Source organism: Copadichromis virginalis, linkage group LG18 (genome assembly GCF_057382275.1).
Source record: "Copadichromis virginalis isolate Kocher_CV1m ecotype Utaka linkage group LG18, C_Virginalis_male_GT1.1, whole genome shotgun sequence".
In the NCBI taxonomy this organism is placed as follows: Eukaryota; Metazoa; Chordata; class Actinopteri; order Cichliformes; family Cichlidae; genus Copadichromis; species Copadichromis virginalis.
Window position 1 is genome coordinate 19,985,255 of NC_140635.1, and position 26,544 is coordinate 20,011,798.

Consider the following 26,544-nt stretch of genomic DNA (forward strand, 5'->3'; position numbering starts at 1 on the left):
AAATTGTTTTACTTTGTTGTGTGGGTCAACTCTGCTTGCGAGAGACAGAGAGAGGCATTGAAAGGCTGCTCCAACGGAACTTATTGTTTCAGAGGAAAACACCAACAAAGCAAGTTTTAATAGCTTACTTACAACTGGGCTTGTCAGGCACTCTTCTTGGCTGCAGTGGTTATTATTATATTTACATGTTTCCAGCTCCCGTTTTTGCTCGATGACAACTTGTACTTTTCGACTCTCCTTTTTCTCCCTCCCTCGCTCACAGACACATAACCAGTCCATTCTCCCTGCAGCACGGACTACACTGCCCATGAAGCTACATTCTGCATTCTGCCTATTAGCTTAGCACAACAACAACAACAACAACAAAAAAGCGCTCTCTCACCCAGGAAACACGCAGAGCGTCGCCCTGTAACCATGGCAACCGTAACGCTGCCGCCTGGAACAACAGAACGTAGCTGTCAAACAAAACCGAAACAGTCCTGACCCGCCACAATATGAAACAGGAAAGTACCGCCGTGTAATCCACAAAGTAACTGTATTCTAAATACCACCTTTTTAAACGGTACCTGTAACGGAATACAGTTACTCATATTTTGTATTTTAAATACTTAACGGCGGTACATGTATTCCGTTACTCCCCAACACTGCATGCTGGTGGAAACCCAAACAAAACACGCATTAAGAGGCTCAAATGCCAGGCACTCTTTTTGGCTGCAGTGGTTATTATTATATTTACATGCTTCCAGCTCCCGTTTCTGCTCGTTGACAGCTTGTACTTTTCCACTCTCCTTTTTCTCCCTCCCTCAGGCTCACAGACACATAACGGGTATGGCAGTCCATTGCGGGTGACCATGGCTCAGGGGGTTGGGAAGCGTATCTGTAACCGGAAGGTCGCTAGTTCGATCACCGGGCTCTCTGTCCTAGTCGTTGTGTCCTTGGGCAAGACACTTTACCCTACCGCCTACTGGTGTTGGCCAGAGGGGCCGATGGCGTGATATGGCAGCCTCGCTTCTGTCAGTCTACCCCAAGCTACAACCATAGCTTGCCTCCACCAGTGTGTGAGAGTGAATGAATAGTGGCATTGTAAAGCGCTCTGGGTGCCTTGAAAAGCGCTATATAAATCCAATCCATCGTTCTACACTGCCCATGAGGCTACATTCTTTAAGGCGATGCCTGTAACACTCTGCCTGTTGCCTTCATTTTAAAAAATATTTCTTCACGTCATTATGAGACACGAGATTGAGACACAGGCATTTGAGCCTCTTAATGTGTGTTTTGTTTGGGTTTCCACCAGCATGCAGTGTTGGGGAGTAACGGAATACATGTACCGCCGTTACGTATTTAAAATACATGAGTAACTGTATTCTGTTACAGGTACCGTTTAAAAAGGTGGTATTTAGAATACAGTTACTTTGTGGATTACACGGCGGTACTTTCCTGTTTCATATTGTGGCGGGTCAGGACTGTTTCGGTTTTGTTTGACAGCTACATTCTGTAGTTCCAGGCGGCAGTGTTGCGGTTGCCATGGTTACAGGGTGACGCTCTCGCTCTGCTTGTTTCCTGGGTGAGAGAGCGCGTTATGTTATGTGTCTGTGAGCGCGAGGAGGGAGAAAAAGGAGAGTCGAAAAGTACAAGTTGTCATCGAGCAAAAACGGGAGCTGGAAACATGTAAATATAATAATAACCACTGCAGCCAAGAAGAGTGCCTGACGAGCCCAGTTGTAAGTAAGCTATTAAAACTCGACTGTACGCTGTGTTCCTGTTTTCCTCCGAAACAATAAGTTCCGCTGGAGCAGCCTTTCAACTCCTCTCTCTGTCTCTTGCTAGCAAAGTTGACCGTATTAGCCAGAGGTGTCTTTACTACGGTTCTGAGCCTCGGAATAATTTTCTATATGAGATCGTTGCAAAAAGCGCAGCCTTACCTATTGTCCACCCTACTGTTACTCATTTTATATTAAGATTTAAAAATCTAGTTGGTATTGGTATGGCGAGTAACCTTCAGTAATAGTAATAAATCACACAGCAATAGTACATTCATGTAGTTGTAAAGAAGCATGATAATATATTAAGTAATCCAAAGTATTCAGAATATGTCACTCTCATTGAGTAACGTAACGGAATACGTTACAAAATACATTTTGGGGCATGTATTCTGTAGTGGAATACATTTTAAAAGTAACCTTCCCAACACTGACCATGAACAATGTTGCCCTTTTATCTATCACAGGGCTAACACAGGGAGACAGATAAACCATTCATGGTCATATTGACACGTCAGCTAACCTAACCCATGCACTGTGGGAGGAAACCGGAGTAAATCCACACAAGCTTTCACACAAGAGAGCATGCAAACTCCACACAGAAAGGAACAGCCAGCTAGATGAGTCACACCCAGACTGTCATATGTGTTATATGAATGTTAACATATGCACATGCAGTAACAACATTACGATAACAGTTTCAACTACTGTATTTTTATGGATTTGGAAGAAATTTATTTAAAAAAAAAAAAAGAAAGAAAATAGCCTGCGTTGGCCGGGAATCGAACCCGGGTCAACTGCTTGGAAGGCAGCTATGCTAACCACTATACCACCAACGCCTCCTTAGAGGAAGGCTACTCAAATTCACTTCAATCCATATCGATTTATATGAACTATATGTATGTTTATATTTTATATGTACTGCATATTATGGCTTTTCGTAGTCTGTCTACAAATATTTGCCGTTCTAGAAGTGTCTATATTTGGCCATAACATGGGGCTATTTTATTCTATTTTTTCGCCGAACCAAATACATCCATACTGCTGACACGGCTTGTTTTCACACCGTAATAAAATCGAGCAGCAAAATAATTTTCCCAAAGAAGGGAGAAAAAAACGCAACTGTGGCCCGTACGGGGATCGAACCCGCGACCTTGGCGTTATTAGCACCACGCTCTAACCAACTGAGCTAACCGGCCACTTACCAAAGCTACAGTGGTACACTATATATACTATATACAAATGACTAATGGCTGGGCCCACAATACAATACCAGTGTGGACAGCCAGCCCCAAGGTTTTTACTGTCTTACTTAAAAACAGGCCTTCTGATTAGGACTTATTACGGAAGAGGATTAGGGCCACTGGAAAAAAAAAGTGGGCACTCTTTCTTTTCCAGAATTCTGAGATTAAAGTCAGAATTTTCACATTTCGACGTTTTTCATAAAATATCACTTAGTGACACAAGCTAAAGACCATATGTAGCCACAGCACAGCATGCCCACCTTTATCATAGGCATATACAAGGTTTGTGCCACAGACCTCGTGGCGCAACGGTAGCGCGTCTGACTCCAGATCAGAAGGTTGCGTGTTCAAATCACGTCGGGGTCAAACCTTTTTTTGTTCCACAGTAAAACGCACGCTTAAATTGTAATCTTCTGTCTTACAAGTTGCTACTTACCGCGTTTGCACGCGTGGTAAATATGAATACAGTTTTTTTATCGACATTAGATTGAGTGCTGCAGCGGTGAAGATTCTCACTCTGAAGAAGCTTTGTCTTATAATCCTAAATATCATCGCATTTGCATTTAATTACGTATCTGCGAAAGCGATATTGGCAACGTTAACAAGGAGAATTATTAATAGCAATTCAAAATAACAAAGTAAAACGGTGGGCTCGTCCGGGATTTGAACCCGGGACCTCTCGCACCCTAAGCGAGAATCATACCCCTAGACCAACGAGCCAGCTCGAAATGCAGCATCGTCGTAATCCAACAAAACCAACAACAGGTCCTGAGCTCACAATTAGTAGTAGTTTAAAAATTAAAAATCTTTATGTTACGTGTAACTGCAGTTGTTTTTGTTAGCTATAGATCTCTACATGAGTTGGTAAAAATAAAGCAAACAAACAAATAACAAACTGTCGTTATTGTTCGGCCGACTGGCTAGTAAAAATGGATACAGAAAGTGTAATGCTAGGGCCACGGGAGGATTCATCTCAATACAGATAAGTAAGGCTCATTAAAAAGTGTTTACCAGTCCGACTAACTTTACCTGATTTATTTTACCTCGAAGTTTTTGCAAGCAGCTGGCTCATACTCTTACATAAACTTTATAATTACTCAGCACCACATGCATTTCGGGTCTTGGGGTGGAGAAATCCGTGCATTGAATCCAAAAAGGAAAATCACATACCTAAATCCACCATGCTATTTTGCCCTGCAGGGTCGACAGCGCCAATATTAACACTCACTGGTCTCACTTGGCTAAGCACTAGCCTGCATTAACCAGTGACCAGGCCTACTGGTATAACCTGTTAGTTAAGCATTATGTAAGAGTGACACATCAATGCTGAACTGAATGTAAGTGAACTGAATTGTTTATTGTCTAAGGAGTCTTGGATACCATATTCAGCCTTGCACTGTAAAATGTGGTAGTTCTCAAAGCTGACCAAAAAAAGGAACCTTGTCTGGCTGTGTCACCTTTGTCATGACTGTGTTACAACTCTGAGTTGGAGGACCACAAAGCAAATTTGGCCTTTACTGAACCCCTCATTTCACTCTCTCTAGCTCTCTGTTTAGAGTGTCAACTCCAAATTTTTGAGAAGTACCTTTTTATACATGGGGATACAATTAAACACAAGTTACCTCAAGCAGCCAACAATAATAACATATTTTAACACAGCTGTATATAGCAAGATGTGCCTTCTCTCTTATTGTGCTTTAGTGGTGCCTTTCCAAAAACAAAACAATGAAAAGTTTGTTTGTTTTGTTGTGTTAACTAATTATTGTGGAAGGTAACACAAGCAGGTATTTAATAGGCATTAAAATGTTTGATTATATTCAGTGCTGCCATCTTCGATTGCTAAATTGGTTTATCTGCTTCTCTGACTTTCGAAATCAGATAAAAATTCCAACTGCGAACTCGGAAAAACTCGAAATTTCTGACTAACTAACCGACCTAACGTGTCGGTAGTGATATCAGTAATACTGGGCCTGTACTTACTTAATATGGGATCATATCAAAAACAGCGCTATTTTCCTATCATTCTACAAATTAATAAAGAAAACAGAAATCAAAATGTTAAGGGCTGTTTTAATGGCATTTATAGTATTCCAGTACAGTTGTATTTATTTATGGCAGTAGTCTATACAATTATTGCTGTACAGTGAGCCATTTATACATGTTTCGTATATGGTGTTACATATGCAAAGTTTGCATTATACTGAGTTTACTGGCTTATTGCGGAGAGGCCCGTGTCACGTCTTTTTCTCAAGGTTTTTAAGGGATAAATACAAAGTTCACTTTATTTAAAATTAACATTATGAGCCAGAACATTACCACAGGCTGCTACTGTGTGTAGCAGTCAGCAAATCTGTCCTCGGCATTCGGGTTTATATATCTGCTGTCATGTGACCTGCGCTCAGCCATCTTGTGGAAAACGAAGAGAGAGAGAGAGCCCAGAGAGAGCCACACAGCTCGTATACAAACCTTGTGCTGTCAGAACAAGCGGAGGTAAGACAGCCAAAGTTTGACACACTAGCGAGGAAAAAATCATTCGCGTTAGGTAGCCGCCACGTCAGGGGGGCAAATTGCGAGGATCTGGGGCGCTTGGGGTTGTTGGTTCTACCACCATGTTTACTTGGCCTTGCAGCACCGGGCCCCAGTGCCTCCGTGTGCGGGCCGTTTTGACAAGGAAAGGTAGTCGTCGATCTAGGCTGCTCGGGAGGCCGCGTGGAGCTAGTTGGCTAACCCGTTAGCATGCTAGCTATAAGCATTGGTGATTGGATGGGAGGGGGGGATTAACTTATTCCGGAGCAGTGTTACACAGTTTATGTGAATTATAAGCTTTACCTACTCTCTTGTGATAAACTAAAACAGTGTCAGTACACGCGTCTGCCTTTACTTGTCACACATATACGATAGCTAGGTTGGGATTAAACGTTGCTGGCTAATTAGTTAGCTAGCACGCTGGGATAACCACCGTTGGCCATCGTCTTTCTGGATAGCAAAAAATACTCTGCACCAGGCAGTAAAGCGCTTCTTTAACTACAATTCTGCCGCCACCTTTCCGCACGTCTATAACCCCACTATGAGCATTTAACAGTCGCAAAACATGCTGGATAATGACAGTCACGAATGTGCAGTGAATGCTTTAAATATCCACGTTAGGTGTTTACAGGACTTGCTAGTTTGCTGCGTTGGCTAACGCAGTGCTGGCAGCTGAGGGTGATTTGCTGAACCTTCCTCAGTGACCATCACAGCGAGCATTGCAAAGCCAGCTTTAACATTATTCAGCAACATTAACTTCACTTAGTACGTAATCAAGGCTGGAGTTTGACTACTGTAGTTTTGTTAGGAGTTAAACGATGGACTCGGTGACTTTCCCGAAAACTTTACAGGAGTTTAACGCTCACTCGTATTTTGTACCATTTAAGCTGCTTAACAAAATTGTAACGGTACATTGACTTCATAAAACTGATAAGTTATATTGCTGTGTACAGATTACGCGTTAATAATTTCAAACACGCCGTATCGTTATATAAAGCCGGCCAATCAAAGGTCTAGCTTTAAAGTGTGCCTAAACTCACAGAAGAGACACCACAAATATCGCAAGCCCCCCTCCGGTTGCTGTATTTATTGCTGTAACTACCAACTTACACGTGGCTTATTCAGGCTTCCATATGGTCAAGGCTATTGTAAGTCTGCTGTCGCCTTTTGTGCCTGATGTTTGAGGAAGGCCTGTGCCTTAGATCTGTGCTTCCAGGTTAAGGGTGAAGGGAACGTCTTGGTAGTAGGGACACTAGCATAAACAAACAACTAATGATGCTGGCATAACATGATTATTTTGGGGAGAGTTGTTTTTGCTGAAAGAAAGTCCATCTCAGTCGTCAATTACAGGTGTCTGCCACAGCCTCCTTGCGGGCTGAGAGATGTCCTAAAATAGCTTTAGCACATTGAAATTGTACACTGGTTGTGTGCTTGTGGGATGGGCTACATAGCCTGAGGAGTTGAAATGCATTAAAGCCAGGGACAAACCCCTAATGTGTTTGACATGCCTGAGTTTTAGTTTTCAAGATTTTCAGCAATTAAAGTAAAAACTGTATATACAGGTGCAGACCAGTACTGCAGTTCCCCTGTCTGTTTATGCCACATGCAATTTTGGAATACCCATTTATATTTCCAAGTCAAGACATGCACATATCCAATTTTGAATGGATGCAGTAACACTTATAAGCAGTATTAGGCTGCATGACTGTCTATGTGTTCTTTTTTGCTGTTGTTTTTTTGGGGGGCGGGGATGGCAGATGTTTGGCACTAATCCTTTACCTCCATTTCCACATTTGCAGAACTTCAAGGGAGAATGGCCGAAACCCAGACACTTAACTTTGGACCAGAATGGTAATTGAACTGGTGTGATTTAATAATTGGTGTGGATGAAGTGATTTTTAGGTTGTGAAACTGGTTTTCTGCGTGGGCCTAGTGCAGGTTTTCTCGTTCATGTTGAGACCTGTTGCTTGATTGATGTTTCTCTGTCCGTTATGTTTTTACTGCTTTGTCTCTGTCTGCAGGCTGCGTGCCCTGTCTGGAGGAGGAGGCAGCAGTGGTGGTGGTGGTGGTGGAAGCAGCAATGCTATTGCCTCTCCACCCCTCTCACCTGCATTGCCAAAGTATAAACTTGCAGAATATCGCTACGGGAGAGAAGAAATGTTAGCACTTTATGTAAAGGATAACAAGGTGGGTACGTCCGTAACGTCAGCGTTAGATGTTGACGCAAGATCGTAGCCATTGGGATTTTCATACAAAGTGTGTGACTGCCAAGATTGAATTTCATCCCCCATATTTTGTTGTGCTATAATAGTCTTTGAAAATTGAATGAAATGTATCTTAATTGTGAAAACTCGTACTGTGCGTTTGTGTTGTCCAGATCCCTATAGACCTACATGATAAGGAGTTTCTGCCCATATTGCAAGAGGAGCCCCTGCCACCTCTGGCACTCGTGTCTTTTACAGAGGAGGAACAGGTATCAACCAGATCAGAACAATGACATTAATGTCAAGCTGGCGTGAGGCCAATTGCAATATTATTATTTTAATGGCATATGCATTGTATTTACTAATTTAGCTTTATAATACAGAGCGGATACAAAGACAAGAGCTCAGACTTGGCTTCCCCTCCGTTTGCTCCCCTCCCTTCTGTTTGTATTTGCAGAGAAATTTTTCCATGTCTGTAAACAGTGCAGCTGTACTTCGGCTCACAGGGCGTGGAGGTGGGCTGATAGCAGGGGCACCAAGAGGCCGAAGTACTTCAAGGGGTAGAGGTAAGAATGTATCTAAGCTCATGAATACATGAGTAAGTTGTGTTTCCTTTTATAATTTCAAGGAGAAGTAATATGTTGGATCTAATCTCTAGACAGACAGGTTTAATTCTTTGTTGGAGAAATGAGGCTGTGTTCTTCCAACAAGAGTGTTTTGAGCTACCACTGCTTTGTTACCAAATGCAGTGGTCTAGGGCTGCTCAATTAATCGAATTTTAATCACGATTACGATCTGGGCTTTCAACGATCATTAAAAATGACTGAGCCGATTATTAGCCCCTCCCTAATTTATCCGCGACACCTTAAAGGCCGGTCCGTGAAAATATTGTCGGGCATAAACCGGTCTGTGGCGCAAAAAAGGTTGGAGACCGCTGATTAAGAGGACCCGAGGGAAGCTCGGAAAGCTAAGCAGAAGTTATTTGGAGAGTGACTGCCGTTGGTTGAAAAGAGAGTTTAAAAAAAAAAAAACTTCAGTGGTGTTGCACACTATTTTATATTATTTTTTTAAAGTCATTGTTAACCCTTTAAAGCCGGTCAGAGCAGCACGCTCCGTTTTGCGTAACTATTTTTAAATCCCTGTAGAACCTGAACCACGTAAGCTAGCGCAATAATTTGTTTTGCATATGAAACCGGAGGAGTTGTACTTACATCTTATGCCATCAGGTTGTCCTCGGTCACGGTTTCGTTCCACATATAGCTTTGCAAAAATTGCATAAAAAGCGCTTGCAGGAACAAAAACATAATATTCCAGAAACAGGTTTTGCCGTTCCTATCAGCTGTTCGTAACACTTCCCACAGTGAAATGATGCACATGCTGTTTTCTTTGCAAATTTGCATCATAGGATTGTTTTTTGTTTTTCCTGCAGTATATAAAAATTGCTGTATCTCCAAAATAAAACTATGAAGACACTCAAAATAAATTTCCTGTGGTGGGAAACCATTTTTTGCAACTTTATTGTATTTAAAGTTTTGAGGGATAAACCTCTTAAATTTCTCCAAGTAGAAATATATGTAAACAAAACAAAAGCGATTTTCAATTTTTTTGTAGTTTATTGCACTTTTTTGCAATTTATGTAATTACTATGGACTTAATGCATACATATTATTAAAATATGGGCTATAACAGTTGTATTGATGTATAGCAACTTGAAATGCTCCCACAAATGGCACTACAGCATGTAAAAAAAAATAATATAAGCTCTGGTGGACTTGGTTCTATAGTAGGTCTTAAAGGGTTAAATAAATATCGTCAAATAATCGTGATCTCAATTTCAGTGAAAATAATCGTGATTATCATTTTTGCCATAATCGAGCAGCCCTACAGTGGTCTGATTGGTCAGATCGGTTTATTTGGAGCTGAAAAACTGAGCTTGGTTCAAAAAATAAATCCTGCAAATTTGTCCAGGGAAGTTAAAGGCCTTTAGATGCCAGTCCAGAAGCTCCCACACGTTTAATCAGTGAATCAGTATAGAAATGTTTTGTCACAAGATAAAAGTGATCCCTCTTGACAACTTTTTATTTGATTTCCCTCTATAAAATAAAGGAAGTAACAGAACCAAGTGCCCCCACAGTATAACAGACACATCTGTGTGTAGTTGATGTGTGTATGCAGTTTCAGGAAAGTCATGACAACTGGATACAGTTAAAGTGCCTTTAAAACAGCCTGGCAGTGTGTCCAGAGTTTGAGACAGTATAGTGTAATACTAGTATCCCGTAGGTGATGTGCTTACTCAGCAAAATGTTGCCTCGCACTGATGTGCCCTAAAGGTGGAAGATTGTCTCTGAAAGCAGACGGACGTTTGTTTAGGCGTAGTCACGATGCAGATCTATTAAAAAAATGAGTATTTTCTCACACCAGAGTAAAATAAATTACTGTTAGTCAGCCTTGGAGCAAAGGATATACATTCTGCCTTCTGCTGAGCATAAAGTGTTCATCTGTGAATCCCAGATTATTCCAAAGGAAATTTGTAAAATTTCCTGGTGTAAACCGTTGACTGGAGAGGTGGGTGTTGCTGGTAATTCTCAGCTTTCCATCTACATGGCTTTTCACAAAATCAGTCTACCTCTTCTTTCGCTCATCATTCTTGGAAATTGTAAATAATAAGATGAGGCATTTACATAATGATGGCATGGCTTGCTTGCAAACTGTAGGCTGCAATAAGGATCGGTGTAATATTTCAAGATTCTTGCATGCTAATGCACTCCAGTAAAGTTGCAGTGTTAGACAGAGGTCATGTTAAGTGTGTGGCAACAGTATGTCACTATGATTTCACATTGACCTTTGACTTAGTTCAAAGACTTAACCTTTTATCTGTAATAATTTTCTAAAATATAACGTGTTAAGAAACAAACGTCTTTTATAGAAACTGCTATGTTACCAGCTACCAGAGTTTGGTCTTGAAATTCAGATTATTTATTTACATATTTTTTTTTAAACAATTTAAGGCCCTGATGTCTGGACTGTTGATCTTTTGCTGTCGACATGTTCAGTTTTACATACACAGTGTGGGCGAGGTTAAATATTAATCAGAAATAGCTATTAATATTCATAAACAAAAGAACTGTTTTTACTGGCATTGGTCATGTCAGGTATACTTTTCCTGAACTAATACTTTAAAGTTTGATCAAGAGGTCACGCTATAGCTATATAGATAGGCAGTTTAATTATAAATAGAAAGTTAGTCAGTGACACAAAAAAGTCTGAAAGTAAGTTATTGTTCTTCACTAGAAGCAGTCAGTGCGCCCCAGGGTGGCTGTGGCTACAATGTAGCTTGCCATCACCAGTGTGTGAATGGGTGGATGACTGGTTGTGTAAAGCGCTTTGGGGTCCGTAGGGACTAGTAAAGCGCTATACAAATACAGGCCATTTACTATGGCAGTAAAACATTGCAGAATACTTCATCAGCCAAACTGATTTGTCCTTGTTCAAGGGTGTTGTCTGTGAGTCATGAGAGAAAAGATTCAATTAAAAATCTCAGGAGCTGCTTTCTTGTACACCTCTGGATAAAAATGTGAATGGAGAGTACACCATCATGATTCAGCAGATTTGGGTTTATGGACCATGGTAGAACTCCTGCTGATGAATATAATGCTGAATGCAAATAATTTGCAAGAGGAGTTGCTGGAGTATCTTAGCGGCATTTGTTCCTTTATAACCGTGTTAAATATCCCAACCAAAGGAAAGCCTGTGGAATATGATTATGAGCAACTGAATCTCATTAGTGTTTGTGATTGTTTTCAGGTCGGGGCAGAGGAGATGGAGGGTTTTACCAAAGAAGTTTTGACGATGTGGAAGGTTTTGGTCGTGGAGTAAGGGAGATGCATCGCTCCCAAAGCTGGGAAGAAAGGTATTAAAATGTTCATCTTTTTCTGTCAAAGCTTGACGTTTTTTTTCTTCCTTTTGGCATAACAGTCATAACTTTATATAATGACTTTCTTTCTATCAATAGGGGAGATAGAAGGTTTGAAAAACCAGGTCGAAAAGACCCAGGTTGGTGTCACATTTTGCTCCTCAAATAATCAATATGTGGTGATCTTTTGGGGCGAATGAACTTAGCTTATCTATTTGTTGCTTTGTTTTTGTGACAGATGCTGCTCCAGGACATTTTCAGATCAATCACAGTAAGTGTGTTTATGCAAGTTGAACTTTTGACCAATAGGAAGTTGAGATTTTTGAAGAATGTCGATGAGGCATGAGTTTGGTAACACAAATTATGATCTCATTGTCAATATAATCGTTATTTACCTTTCACTCCATCGTTTTCAGTGCGAGGTAATTATGAGGACGGTGGAGCAGGACTCCCGAGGAAGCACGACTTCACGCGTTCAGAAAGTGAGAACTGGCGTACTTCTCGTGATGATCAGAATGGTGAGGATGATGAGGGGGGTTGGCGCCCGGCAGGTTCTCGGCGGGACAATGACCGGTGGTGCCCCCCAAGCCCAGGTGGGCACTGCACAGTCCACGTTACCGATACATTTATCAGAGATAAATGTATTTGTGGTGACTGCCACTGCCTGTTTGAGAAAAAAGTTTTTTGTTTCACAGCCAAACTGCTGGTTGGTTTTTGGTATTCATGATAGCGCACAAAGTTGAATTCAGTTGAATTCTCCAGCTCCACCTCTTTCTGTATCATGGGCGTTTTGTTAGCTTGGCTGTCAGTAATTTACTGCTTCTATAAAGTACCAGCCAACAAAGCGTGCTAAGAGTGAGATGAGTGATTCTTCACCATTGATTCTTTATTTTAAACTGCATTTCACTTGCACAGGCAAATGTATTACTGCTGAACATCTGCATGAAGTTAAAGTATATCATGAGTAAAATGGTTTTCTCATTATTTTCCAATGTTTTTTTTGTATTTATTTTGTCTCTCCAGATGGGCCTCGGTCAGCAGGGTGGCGGGAACACCCAGACCAGCGTCGCCGTTTCCCATTTGATGCAAGAGAAGACGAGCGTGGCTACAGGAGGCCAAGGTCAGGCAGTGGCAGCCTTGAAGATGAGAGGGACAGCCTGCCAGAGTGGTGTCTGGAGGATGCAGACGAGGAGGCGGGCACCTTTGACTCATCGGGGGCATTTCTCTCACTCAAGGTGATTTCAGGCAGAAACCATTATACTGATAAATGGAAAGACTTGACTATCCTGAACTGGCTTCAAAACGCTGATGGCTTTAAGGGATATGTGTGCCAAATTTTCAAAAGTGGTTTTTTTTTTTTTTCTTTTCCCTTCATAATAGCAGAAAGCCTCCAAGGAGCCGATCTTGGAAGAGGCAGAGATTGAATTCAAACCCTTGGAAGTGTGTGAAGAGGGCCTGGAGGACGAAGACTGCCAACCCAAGGAGACCAAAGAGACAGAAACCGAGGCCAAAAGAGAAGCTGACCGAAAAGGTCAGTCACGGTTTTTACATAGAAGTACATCTAAATAGACTGTAAGACTCACAGTTTTGTAAGCACTTTGGAAATGAAAGTCTTTTTTATGAAGCGCACAAAAAGACTGGGCTGTTTCACTTTTGGGAAATGGCATTCCCCGAAGCCAAGCTCAGCCTTCAGGGTGATGGCGGTCTCTTACTGTATGAACTTCAATGTACAGAAGGGGGGAAAAAAAATCTCTTATAGTTCGAACATTTTGTCTGCAGTTTCCAGAACCAGATTTTAGTGTGAGTGCTGCAGTATGACCAGTAACATAAGATTCCAGAAAAATACTTGTCATCAGTCAGATTTCAGTGATTTATAAGGTCTTGCAATATGAGCCTAGCATTAGTGGACGAGCATGTTGACTGGAAACTGGTTGAGATGTACTAATGCAAAAATTTCATATACATCCCAGCAGTTGCTTAGATTAATATACTTTCAGTCAAAGTATTGTCTGTAAGGAGAAATTGTGGGAGTCTTTCAGCCACAGTCTCAAGGACACTAAAAAACACAATGGATTGCGCTGCAGATGCTGGCCTGTTTTGTGCTTCAACCATTTTTCTAAAATAAAATGATGGCTGTTTAAAGGCGTGATTCAAACATGACAAAAGAATGTGGAAAATTATGTGGATGTGATACAATATCAACTAATCACTGTTGACACAACGCACACATTTTAATACACGTTTTTTAATATTACAAAACCTAATTATTATTTATGACAATTTCATATTGTGATTTGTAATTTTTACTTTAGAGTTGGCTAGAGTACCAGAGGAGGCCCCACCTGTTCCTCCAACTGTCTCAGAGCCCCATTCTCCTGCTCAGTCTTTGTCCCCAAACCTGCCTAGCAGGACAGAAGACCCTGAGAGGCCAGCTGAGCGACAGCCACCCCTGGAACTCCCCCCAGAGCCCTGCAAAGTCCCTGTGCATGTCCCCATGTCTAATAGCATACTGGAATCTCTTCCTATGACCCACATTTCTACCACCCTTACAGGTGGGACTTTTATGCAGTTTCACTGTAAATATTACTTATTTTTTCTGCATGTGCCAAAAATACAAACATTTTGTTTTTTGTTTTTTTCCATACAGAAGTTTCTGCTCCATCACCTACTCTCCATATACCACAGCAAAAGCCCATAGAGGTTTCTGTGCCAATGAACAATCCTTTACCATTTCCTTCAAATATAATGTCACCTTTTGGCAGGCCCAACACTGTGTCACATGACACTGATGAAGACGAGGGATTAAAACACTTTGAACAGGTAATTATGTAAACTTTTATCATGAAGGTGTGTCAGCAGGACTGTGGTCATCAACCAGAAATCCACAGTCATGAGATCAGTTATAATCTTGTTGCTAAAGGAGAAACTATATCAAGAATATTATAATACCAGACATTTGACTAATTTCATTAACCCTCTGGGGTCTATGGACGCGCCGGTGCGTCAAATTCACATAACCAATTTAAGATGACGCAGCAACCCAAAGTCTCCATTTCAACTTGGGTCAAAAGTGTGGACTTCAAACTATATACCAGTTTTTAAATTGTGTCGATGGGCCACGTAGAACCAGAGTTATGAAGAGTTTTTTTCTGAACAAAACAGTGGTGTTTACGGCAGGAAGAAACTGTAAAAACAGCGTTTTCTAAGGACAGCGCTACCAAACACGCTCCGCTTGTGAGTGAAAAAAGAAAAATCACCCCTTCCCTATTGGTGTTAAAGCGTACCATGCTAGTCAATCAAAAAAAAAAAAGATATGGTAACATGTGGCACTTGGTTGTTTAGGAAGAGAGGGAAGTTTTAGGAGTGGCACTGGCAAGAGAAAGCGGGTGAGCGAAAGAAAGAGACAGAGCAAGTTTTCATATGTGAGACATTAGTGACGTTAATAGTGTTTGGAGGCTATAGTTAGTGTGTTGTGTAGTCATTGTTTTGTTTTGTGTGTCAGTTATACTGCTAAATGTCACAGTTGATCCAAAGAAGCCACAAATGGCAGATTCCAGTGTAAATGCTGTCTCCACATGGAAGAGAGGACTGATACCCCTCCTGTTGTCAGACCTGCAGGGTTTAGGCCTGTGGAATTCTGTCTTATAGTGGATAGAAACTTTGGAGTTGCATAAATAATTTGCGTGCCTTCTTATTTGATGTTGCACACCTGATTGTTCTGTAAATAGTTTTAAATGGTTATAAGATAAGATAAGATAAGATAACCTTTATTAGTCCCACACGTGGGAAATTTGTTATATAAAAAACACCTGAGACCTTGGCTGCATTTTTAGGTAAATAGTACCATATAACTTTGTCGTTTGCAGAACTTGTGCATAATTTTTAGAAATTTGCCATTTCTATTTGCATTTCAAGTTATGAAAATGATTCGTTAAGCATATTTGTGGTTTGTACAGTAAAAAATAACTTTTTTCTATTCAGATAATTTTTTTGTCTTGATTTAGATCAATTGTACTAATATAGTATGTCAAAATATTGATACCAAACAATGCAAGATAAAAGGTTTTTGAAGGCGAAATATAGGTAAAATCAAAAGTAATCAAAAACGGCCAATTATTCCCTGGACCCCAGAGGGATAATGATCAGGTTTTTAAAAGCAACTCTTTGCTCAGAAAGAAGCTGTTATGTTTTGGGTTTTTTTTAATCATCTGAGACAAGGCAGTCTTTTGTGTCAGTTTTGATTTGGCTTAGGAGTAATTTTAATGCCTTTCTTTAAAAAAAAACAAAAAAAATCCTTTCCAGGAGGCGGAAAAGATGGTAGCGTACCTACAGGACAGTGGGGTGGATGATGACAGACTTGCAGCAAAGACTTCAGAGAAGCCCAAGCCTGCAGGCCTGCCCCTGACCCATGAAGCTGCTCTCAAGTGGTTTTACAAAGACCCCCAGGGGGAGATACAGGGTAAGCCTGGACTTCATCTGGTCAGAGTGTAGCTTAGATTGTAGTTTTGTCTTAAAAACAGACTCCTGAATGTTTTCTGCTGTCTTTTTGTGCTCCTTTAGGTCCATTCAGTAACCATGAGATGACAGAGTGGTTTCAGGCTGGGTACTTCACAATGAACCTTTTGGTCAAAAGAGGGTGTGATGAAGTATTTCAGCCTCTGGGAGAGATCGTGAAGATCTGGGGCAGGGTACCATTTACTTCAGGTTCTGCACCTCCACCTCTACAGGTAAGGATCCTGCAAAGTGTTCTCCATTTGATTCTTAAATGTGGAGGGACTGTTTTTCAAATCAGAAGTAGAATCAGTACTACCTTTTATCCTGTAGGTGGTGTAGTAGTCCCTTTTTAAAATAGAAGGGTGTGTATAGAAACGCAAGGAAACCACCTTGTATTATCTTTTAAAGCACAATATAACATGAACTCTTTTTGCCTCTCACCTAGTGAGAGGCAACAGTTCAAGCCTCCCTGTGATGCTGAATTAGATGGGCAGCTAGAAAGAGAGATCGGAAGCTTTTTAATGCTTTGCTTTTTCTCCAACTTGATTTAAAAACATGATTTTTATTGTAATTCTTTTTTCTTATGTTTTGAAGGGAGATGGGGATCAAGAGAGGTTGAAGAGGCACCAGGAGCTCACTGCTCTTAACCTTTACCAGTTACAGCAGTTCCAATATCAATACCTCCTCAGGTATGCCAGGCTCAGATTTAACACTACATCAGCAAATTCACACAGCTCACTTTGAAGCAACAAATTGGCAAAGTGGTTTACATATGAAGTATTACTGCCCAAGACCTGCAGACAGACTGTGGTGTGTAAAACTGGTAGAGTTCCCGTTTAAGTTGAGACATTATTGCTTATTTATTCTTGCTTTCTGTGCAACAATAACTTATTTCGATTAAAAATACTAGTTTTATTGACTCAACACTTCATCAAACATTGAGTTGGTTTAAAAAAAAAGTTCCACTTTAGCTAGTGAGGACAAGAAGATTTATGGCTGCAGTGAAGGACATGAGAGGGTGTGGTGTGACAGAAGAGGATGCTAAAGATAGGGTCAGATGATCTGCTGCGGCGACCCCTAAAGGGAGCAGCTGAAAGAAGAAGCAGCTGGTCCAATATTGATTTGACACAATGCATAAATATCAGCATCTGACTTTGTTGAATGTCATCTTATTTATCAATAACTGCCTTGCTTGATGGAACTGTGAACTGTCCACATTATTTGTGGTTTTATTTACCAAAAAAAGGTTTATGGAATGCTTTTAATGCCAAGAGAAACAGGAGCTCCCAGACAAAACCTGCAACACAGCAGGGAGAACAGGCAAACTCCACATGAAAGGGTTGAAAGTGTTCAAACCCATGCTGCTTTTGCTTTGATTCCACACTACGAAACCCCCAGCCACTATACTGCTTTTTTTCCTAATCACTATCTACCCATCTTCCTCCATTTAGGCAGCAGTATGCTCAGGCCCTGGCCCAGCAGAAAGCTGCAGCTCTTAGCTCAGCTCCTCTTCAGCAGCAGCAGCAGCACCAACAGCAGATCAACCTGCTTCAACAGCAATACCAGGCTCTTAAGATAAGGTTGATAGCATCATTATTATCATAAGTATTTCAGTGTTTAAAAATGTTACCTCTAGAGACATCAAGGGAAACTGAATCCATTAATGTGTTTGCTTTATATTACTGTAGAGCATCTGAGAGCCTCCTACCTCCTGTTACCCGATCTCTGTCTGTACAAGACTCTGGTTCTGTGTGGGAAATGCAGAACCCGTCTACTCAGGCTTCCTGCACAACTAACCTCCAACAAGCTTCTCAGAGCAGTGAGTTTCTTACTTTAGTATCTTGAAGTGATGGAAATGTGTTTTTGTGGCAAGTGTAATGTATAAAATTGAATCATTTTCAACAGCGTGGGATAGCAGCAGTGTATGGGATTTACCCATAGACTCCATGGCACAGGCTCCAACTATTGAGCAGATGCAACAGTTTGAGAAGGCAAAGAATGCAAAGGTGATTAAAAATCTTGGTCTACGAGTGTTTTACAGTGTCTCTACTAACCTCTAAAGATCTCAGAAGTTTGGAATACAGCAATAGAAGTCTGAAATGTCCGACTATTATTTTGAGATCACGTTTCTGTGAACAATGCCTTAAGTTCATTATTTTTCTTTGTGTCAGCTGGAGCTTGAGAGGCGTGAGGCAGAAATGAGAGCTAAAAGGGAGGAAGAGGAAAGGAAACGGTTGGAGGATGCCCTGAGAGCTCGACAGGAGGAGGAACGGAAACGTTTGGAAGAAGAGGAGCTTGCACGGCAGAAACAGGTGGAACGCTTTCATAGAAGCACTTAAAAATGGAATGAGTACATGTCTTAGTGGCACTGGGCAAAAGACAATCTTTGAGGTTTTCTTATTCACACAGTGTAAGAGGGGGCAGACTCTTCTGCACCTCCGGCCTCTCATTTCTGTCTTTTAAATAAATTCTAACCAATGAAGGGAGTCTTAGGTCAGTACTGTAAAGAGTGAAAAATTCACATGGGCAGCAAAATTCAATGTTAAAGTGGGTTGAGCAGACTTTTTACCCATGAAGCTAGAAATGCGGAATTGACTTTTACTGTATAGAGGGAAAGACGTTTTCCCTCTAGATTTCTGCCTGTTGAAGCTGTAAAGTAGAACCCATTTCCTGATCGTTTTTTTGTAGTAGAGACAAAAAACAAAACAAAGGGCAGTATTGATGTATCAGGTGCTTTATACAGATACAGTATGTCAGAGTTGCATTGTAACGTAAAAAAGGTGGCACCAGCTAGTTTGTAAGCAGTGTCGCTTGGAATTTGCTAAGCATTCATTGCTTAGCAAATTCTTAGTAATATTGTTTACAGACTAGCTGTAATCAGGCTTTATTCATGTTGCGTTCCAATGACAACAACCACTGGGTAGTCAAAAAAAAAGATATCAGTTGGGTTTTTATGTTTTGGAGTCACCCTTTGATTTGTTCATTTGGTGTGAGGCTTGAACTGACACAACATTGTGAATTTTAAGGAGGAGGCACTAAGACGGCAAAGGGAACAGGAAGAAGCACATCGGAGACAAAAGGAGGAAGAGGAAAGAATGGCACAGGAGGAAGCTCTTCGAAGATTAGAAGAACGGCGGAGGGAAGAGGAGGAGAGAAAGAAGCGAGAAGAGTTCCTACGCAAACAGGTAAGGGTACAAAATCATGTCTAATAATTCCTCTTCTTGAACCCAGCACTGAGCTTATTGAGTTTTTGTATCTGCTTCACCAGGAAGAGGAGCGCAGAAAGCAGGAGGAACTGGAAGCATTGCGGAGGCGTGAGGAAGAGAAGCGAGCAGAGGAAGAGGTGGCAGCTGCTGCAGTGGCAGCTGCCCTGGCCCAACAACAGGAAGAGCAAAAGAGGAGAGACCAGGAGGCCCAAAGACAGCAGGAGCTGCAGAGACAGAGACAACAGCAACAAGAGGCCCTCAGGAGGCTGCAACAACAGCAGCAGCAACAGCAGCAGCTTGCACAAATGAAGGTATAAACATAACCCTTATTTATTAAAAATACAGAGTACGAGATGACTTTAAAGTTTACAAAATGCCTTATCCTGGTCCACAGCTTCCATCCTCATCAAAGTGGGGCCAGCAGTCACCAAACACTATAAACCAGACTCAGAATGCCCTGTCATTGGCTGAGATCCAGAAATTGGAGGAAGAGAGAGAACGACAGGCGCGGGACGAGGTAAGAAGAGTGGACCAGTTTAATTTTCAGTGAACTGCTGCTGTTATGTGCTTTTCAAAAGTGTAACCTGTCTGTATACACTATATTAATTTTTTCATACACTGAATTGCCAAAAGTATTCACTCACCCATCCAAATCATTGAATTAACATGTTCCAGTCATTTCTATGGCCTCAGGTGTATAAAATCAGGCACCTAGGCATCACCAAGTGCAAGGCAAAGCATCAGATGTAGTGGTGTAAAGCATGCTGTCACTGGACTAGAGCAGTGGAGATGTGTTCTCTGGAGTGATGAATCCCGCTTCTCCATCTTTCAATCTGATGGATGAGTCTGGGTTTGGTGGTTGCTATGAGAACGATGCTTATCTGACTACATTGTGCCAAGTGTAAAATTAGTGGAGGGGGATTATGGTGTGGGGTTGTTTTTCAGGGTTGGGCTTGGCCACTTAGTTGCAGTGAAAGGAACTTTGAATGCTTCAGCATACCAAGACATTTTGGGCAACTTCATGCTTGCAACTTTGTGAGAACACTTTGTGGATGACCCCTTCCTGTTCCGACAAGACCTTCCACCAGTGCAAAAAGTAAAGGTCCATAAAGACATGGATAAGCAACTTTGGCGTCGAAGAACTTCACTGGCCTGCACAGAATTCTGACCTCAACCCAAGAGAGAACACCTTTGGGATGAATTCGAGCAGAGTTTGCAAGCCAGGCCCTCTCATCCAACAAGCCAGTCTGACATCACCAATGCTCTTCCGAAAAAAAAAATGGTGCAAAATTCCCATAAACACTGCTAAACTTGTGGAATATCTTGCCAGAAGAGTTGAAGCTGTTTTACCTACAAAGGGTGGGCCAACATCATATCAAACCATATGAATTAAGAATGGGACATCGCTCAAGTTTGTACGTGTGTGAATACTTTTAGCAATAATGGTCTGTCATCAGTACTTTGTTTCTTGTTATTGAGATGCTGTTTCTATATATGTGTGTATGTGTTTATATGTATATTAATACTGTGTTCACTTCACAGCATCGACGTCAGCAGCAAGAGATCCTTAAGCTACAGCAACAGCAGGCCCTGCAGCAGGCTCAGCAGCCTCATGCCAAGTTGTCAGGTTGGGGTAACATGGCCAAACAGCCAGTTGCCACCAAGTCTTTGCTGGAGATTCAGAGGGAGGAAGCCCAGCAGATGAAACAGCGGAAGGAGCAGCAGCAACAGCAGCAACAACATCCTATTGTTGCCCCACAAACACGCACTCAAAACAGAACTGTATGTGACACAAACAATAACAAAAGATATTGTTGACTGAAACAGAATAAGAGCTTCGTAGAAAAGCAGAGCTGTTTATGAGTCGTTAGTGGAGTCAGCATTTTAAGGCAGAATATCATTAATAACATCCAAAATATTGACAAATGAAATTTTCGTTTAAATCCCAGGAGGAGTTCACAAAATTGTGATTTGATTGTTTTTTTGTTTTTAAATTAGTGATTTTACAAATCTGCTGTTTTATGCCTCTGCACGAGCAACAGCTGTGATCAGAGGTATACCTCAGATGTTTCTTCAGATTTGGCACAGATGTTTACTTGAAACCAGAGATGAACTGATTAAAAATTGATGGTCGGTTTAAGCAACAGCTGAAGAATTCAGAAGCCAGTCGGGTGAAACTTTAATTCGTTCTTTTGACTAATGTGTTCAATCATCTGTGGCATCATTATGATCTGCAGAAACACTTTCCTGGCTGTAATGTAGAATGTCTTTCTTTGTCCCTCCCTCCCTCCCTATTCGAGGCACTTTAACCACAAGGCAGTAATTGTTGTTCTTCTGGTTTTACGTTTCACTTCTGCTAAAAGGAATTCCAGCAACTACACCAGTTATGATGAATCGGCAAATCCGCAGATTTTCAGAATCAGCAGATCTTCGCATAATCTGTTTGTTTTCTTACTTTGTAACCAAATATTTGCAACTCATCCTTGTTCTGACTTTAAAGTTGTGAAGTTTTACACTTTTATTTCTTAAGAAATCAATCTGTTTGGGTTCTTGAACTGATAGATGGACAAAACTATCACATCAGTCAATTTCTTTGGAAACTTTAAGTTGTCTTTTACCATTTTTAGGCATTTTATATACCAACTAATGTACTGATATCTCATGAATGTAATGGGCCAATTAACCTGAGACGTGTCTGGCTCTCTTCACAGACTTCTCTGAGTAACTCTGTGTGGGGGTCTGTTAACACCAGCAGCAGCAGCAGTAACTGGAGCTCAGACTCCAGCAGCATCTGGGGTGACACCCACAACTCAAATATGGGTTTCTGGGATGAGGCTGTGAAAGAAGTTGTCCAGCAACCTCAACAGACCCGAAAAGGCAACGCGCAGAAGAACAATAAAGGCAACGCCAACCTCAGGTATTTATTTAGAGTGACAAAACTTTACAAACCCTCTTAGTCACGGGCTGTGATGAATAGCATGATTTGCAGCGTGAGGGATATGATGAGTAACACGCAGATCTTAGTGACTTACTTTGTCTTCCTCTTTCATTTGTTTGTGCACATGAAGTAACTCTTTGAGTGGGCGAGCCAATAAGAAGGTGGAGGAGGAGGAGAAGCTGCTAAAGTTGTTTCAAGGTGTCAACAAGAGTCAACAGGACACGTTCATGCAATGGTGTGAGCAGACTCTGCACACCCTCAACACGGCCAACAACCTGGATGGTGAGTCTTTAAATATGATTTACTAAGTCATCCCACCAGGAACTATTAATGGGCCCTTTCTGGAAGCCAAACACAAATATTCTCCTCCTCCTCTCTGCCAGTTCCTACGTTTGCATCTTTCCTCAAAGAAGTGGACTCTCCGTACGAGGTGCACGACTACATCAGGGCCTACCTGGGGGACACTCCCGAGGCCAAGGACTTTGCCAAGCAGTTCCTAGAACGTCGTGCCAAACAGAACGCTAACCAACAGAAACAGGCACCACAGAAACAACAGCAAGCCCTCAAGCAGCAGCAGCAGCAGGTGAGCAGGACTTACAAGAACAAGGGTTGTTACACCAATTGTCACTTCCTTATATGACTTGTAATGAGGTGAAAGTGATGTTTCACTTCACTATGTGGCTTTTCTGGCTGTATGCAAAAACTAAAACTGTTGCATCACCCTTTAGATGACCCCAGAAAGATGCCATCTATAACAATGTTTTTTTTTAATCAGCTAATTTATAAATCTTAAGTCATAGCAAGTGCCGACATGGCACTTCTTTTTTCTTTCTTTTTTTAGCCTGCTCTTTTTAAATAATAGAAAAAGAGATTGTCGAAAAGGTGAATTTTATCACTACATCAATGTTATGAAGGATTAATCCATGTTGCTTTTACTAAAACATGAAGGCCACCTTTCGTCTATGTTGTCTGTAGTCAGAGCAGCACTGCACCTTTTGTTTGTATAAAACCTGACACGCGAATGAAAATCATTTTTGTTTATTGGAAGAATAATCTGAGTGTAGTGGTTTCTTTGAACTGTAAACACAGTGGGCACTCTCACATTGTTTTCCACCACATTACCACAAATGAGGGAGGCAGAATATTAGGAACACTTTTAAATGCAATGCAGTCCAGAACACCAACACCTCCCAATGTCACATCAATATTGCGCATTAATAGTGTTGTTTACAATGGCACTAAAAACTCAGTGTCATAATTTTGTAAAAGTGGAATTTATGTCAAAGTGCTTGATCATATTAACAGGTTTGGTTCTTCTACCATCAGGGTTGGGCTGATTTTAGTAAGTTGAGTTTTTTATTAAAAGGTAAAATACAATTTAGTTTATCAAATAGCCAAAACATCAGAGAATTCAGTTAAATATGTGAAGCCTTGACTGTATGATCATGCTTACATACAGTCACTCCTCCAAAGCAAACTCCCATTAATTGAAAAGTTTGATAGCTCATATTTTTATAAAAAATATATATATTTGTGGATTAAAGTGGACTGAGTGTAGTATATCATAGTTTTACTTTTAAGATGTTATTTTTGAGCATCCAGGATTTTAATCATACTATAATCTGTAAAATTACACTTATGAAGCTCATGCAACACTATGTTGTGGTGACAGATGTGTTACTTTGACACCTTTGTCTGTTTAACACACCTTTGAGCTGGCCTCTTTCTAAGTAGTGAAGAAAAGTGGGGCATCCATTCAGTGAACACATGTCTTTTGGCTATATTTAGAAAATGCAAGGCTTTCAGTGAACTTTTTAAAGCTAACTGAACAATCATCAGGTGTCTGGCTTGTCCCAGCTGTGCAGTCAGATTGTCTGTCGGTAATGTTGCTTTCAATTTTCTTGATATTTATTTATAATCACATCTGTCAACCCTGGATATTTATTATTTGGTGATTTGTATATATTGTGCTATTCCTTATATCTTAACATATTGTATTGTTAAATAGTCTAGTGTGTTTTTGTTAATGTTACTGTACTGGAGCAACTGTAACCTACATAATTTCCTTAGGGATTAATAAAGTATGCTGATTCTGATGATAAAAGTAGTTGGGGTAGAATTACAGGAGTAGTTTGTTCCTTGATCAGAAGGTGGCGCTGATGGAAACAATTATATGTAACAAAGGGCAAACTGAGCTGTACATGACACCATTACACCTTCCGTCACCCAAGTTTATTGTTTCAATTACAGTAGGTTGCATCAGTAGCCTCGTGTGTTTAATGTCTTCAGGTGGAAACTTTGACATGAGGAAAAAAAATAAATAAAAGGTGCATTTTTTTGTTTTGTTTTTTTTTTTAGGCTCTGCTATTTAGCACCTCAGTTCGTTTGTGACAGTTTTAACGCTGTCACTGGTGGCAGTTCCTATTATTTCACACTTCATTTCCCTCCACAGTGAATTCGAAGCATTAATGTTAGCTCTGGTTTCATCATTATGTTCAGCGATATCTAGTGGGACTGCGTTGAGCCTTTTCTCTGAGAGCTGAGCCGTCTTTTAAGTGCAAGTTTCTCTCTTTCCAAGGATTCTGTCTGGGGTGGAACAGGATCTTCATCAGTTTACCAGTCCAACCATACGAGTGGGCAGCAGCAGCGCTTTGAGACAGTCACCTCAGGGAAGAAGAAAAAGAAGCAGAAGATGGTCCGGGCAGACCCCAGCCTACTAGGTTAGGACAAACATCCATCTGAAAAATGATTACTTTTTTTTATGTTTCATGTGCTAATTGAGTTGTTTCTTTTTACATTTTCAGGTTTTTCTGTGAATGCGTCATCTGAGAGATTGAATATGGGAGAGATTGAAACTTTGGAGGACTTTTAAGGGACTGCAGCCAAGCAAACCCCCCCACCCCCACTGACTGTATCCAATTTGAACAGCAGCTGCTTTACCCAAACCCCCAACTGCTTCCTCGACTTTCACCCTTTATTTTTCTGTTTCCCTTTTATCAGGAGTACACTGGCCATTGAGGCAGAGCGTATTTTTCTGGTGCAAATGGACCTTTGATCTAAAAGTTTAACCCTAAAGAGAAACAGACTGGAGCAAACAGTCGAGGGATACCCCCAACCAAGTGAGCAAGGAAGTCAAACTAATGGAGAGTCTGCTGATTTGCTGACATCTCTTCAGCTGCTTCATCCAAAATTAACAAATTTAAAATTTGGCCTAAACTGTATCTCATTGTTTTGTTTTGTTTTCTATATATATTTTGAAGTGTGGATACATGAATGGGGTAGCTTGGGAAAGATTGGAGATTATATCCATTGTTTTTTGTTTTTATTTATTGAGTTCCCCCCTACACTTTAGTTCCCCACCCCCCTTCCTCCCCTCCTCCCTCTTTTTGGCTGGGTGTTCATGGATAATGACAGCAAAGTAGAGCCCAAGGATTCGTGCCCACTTATGTCCTGTTTTAAGGACAAGTTCAAAAGTTCCAAGTAGTTATCTATTTCTTGTAAAATACTAGGCTGTTTAAAGAATAAACTTTCAATTCTGCATCTGTATTATAATATATGAAAATGATCTGCTGGAGTCATACTTTTTTATTGCAGTATGAAATAATAAAACAGTCTGTGTGGGCTGTTCACACCTGTGTCTGAACCATTCAGAAAAACTGCAAAATATGTGTGTAACTGATTTTTTTACGATTAACCCGGTCACACTGCAGGAAACCACATTTTAGACATCCTGTTCGTGAAAAGCTCGAAATGTGTGCATGGAAATTTCATCAGTGCCAGGTGATTAAGAGGGTCTATTAATGAAATTAAATTTAGGAACCATGGGACAAGTTAATTATCTATGCATTTAGCCATGTAGACAAGGCCAAGATGACCTGCTGGTGTTTAAGTATAAGAAGGGAGAAGAAAGATGACTACGCGCCAGAGAGAGAAAATAACAGCTGAGGCTGTAGCATACACTGACTTGCCACAGTGTTTGGTACAGTTGTTCAACTGTTCATTAATACAATCACATATACCACATGGACAAGGTCAAGATGATGGGGAATTAGTGTGACTTGCACAACTGTGAACATGACACGATTGTTGATGCAGACAGGCCGGTCTAAGTATTTCAGAAACTACTGATCATCTGGGATTTTCCCATACATCCATCTCTGGGATTAACTGGGAATGATCTGAAAAAGACAAAAGAAAGCGTGACTTCGGTAACTCAAACAACCAAGAAGAGCATGCACAAAATAACCTTGAAGGAGATG

The 26,544-nt window shown here is 40.9% G+C and overlaps 1 protein-coding gene and 4 non-coding genes across 10 annotated transcripts; 2 read left to right on the forward strand and 3 right to left on the reverse strand.

The window, feature by feature from the left end:
- Positions 1-1,590: 1,590 nt before the first annotated feature.
- On the forward strand, positions 1,591-25,914 carry gigyf2 (GRB10 interacting GYF protein 2). 6 transcript variants are annotated; one of them, XM_085438041.1, is made up of 29 exons: positions 1,591-1,721; positions 7,330-7,381; positions 7,552-7,717; positions 7,908-8,003; positions 8,192-8,300; positions 11,539-11,644; positions 11,747-11,787; positions 11,886-11,918; positions 12,064-12,240; positions 12,671-12,882; positions 13,028-13,178; positions 13,960-14,199; positions 14,295-14,467; positions 15,950-16,106; positions 16,208-16,374; positions 16,736-16,830; positions 17,593-17,721; positions 17,830-17,960; positions 18,047-18,147; positions 18,313-18,453; positions 19,168-19,326; positions 19,410-19,658; positions 19,742-19,864; positions 20,890-21,129; positions 22,059-22,264; positions 22,416-22,567; positions 22,669-22,868; positions 24,864-25,005; positions 25,090-25,914. In XM_085438041.1, the coding sequence occupies exons 2-29, from the start codon at positions 7,344-7,346 to the stop codon at positions 25,155-25,157; spliced, it is 4,002 nt and encodes a 1,333-aa protein (XP_085294167.1). In that variant the 5' UTR covers positions 1,591-1,721; positions 7,330-7,343; the 3' UTR covers positions 25,158-25,914. The 6 variants fall into 6 exon arrangements, with proteins under 6 accessions (XP_085294167.1, XP_085294166.1, XP_085294169.1 ...); XM_085438040.1 differs by lacking the exon at positions 1,591-1,721 and adding an exon at positions 5,378-5,494; XM_085438043.1 differs by lacking the exon at positions 1,591-1,721 and adding an exon at positions 5,378-5,494 and having other exon boundaries at positions 12,064-12,165.
- trnag-ucc (transfer RNA glycine (anticodon UCC)) lies at positions 2,528-2,599 on the reverse strand. Its single transcript has one exon. It is a non-coding gene; the product is annotated as a tRNA-Gly (tRNA).
- Positions 2,886-2,959, reverse strand: trnai-aau (transfer RNA isoleucine (anticodon AAU)). The gene has a single exon. It is a non-coding gene; the product is annotated as a tRNA-Ile (tRNA).
- trnaw-cca (transfer RNA tryptophan (anticodon CCA)) lies at positions 3,299-3,370 on the forward strand. Its single transcript has one exon. It is a non-coding gene; the product is annotated as a tRNA-Trp (tRNA).
- trnap-agg (transfer RNA proline (anticodon AGG)) lies at positions 3,653-3,724 on the reverse strand. Its single transcript has one exon. It is a non-coding gene; the product is annotated as a tRNA-Pro (tRNA).
- Positions 25,915-26,544: the final 630 nt, after the last annotated feature.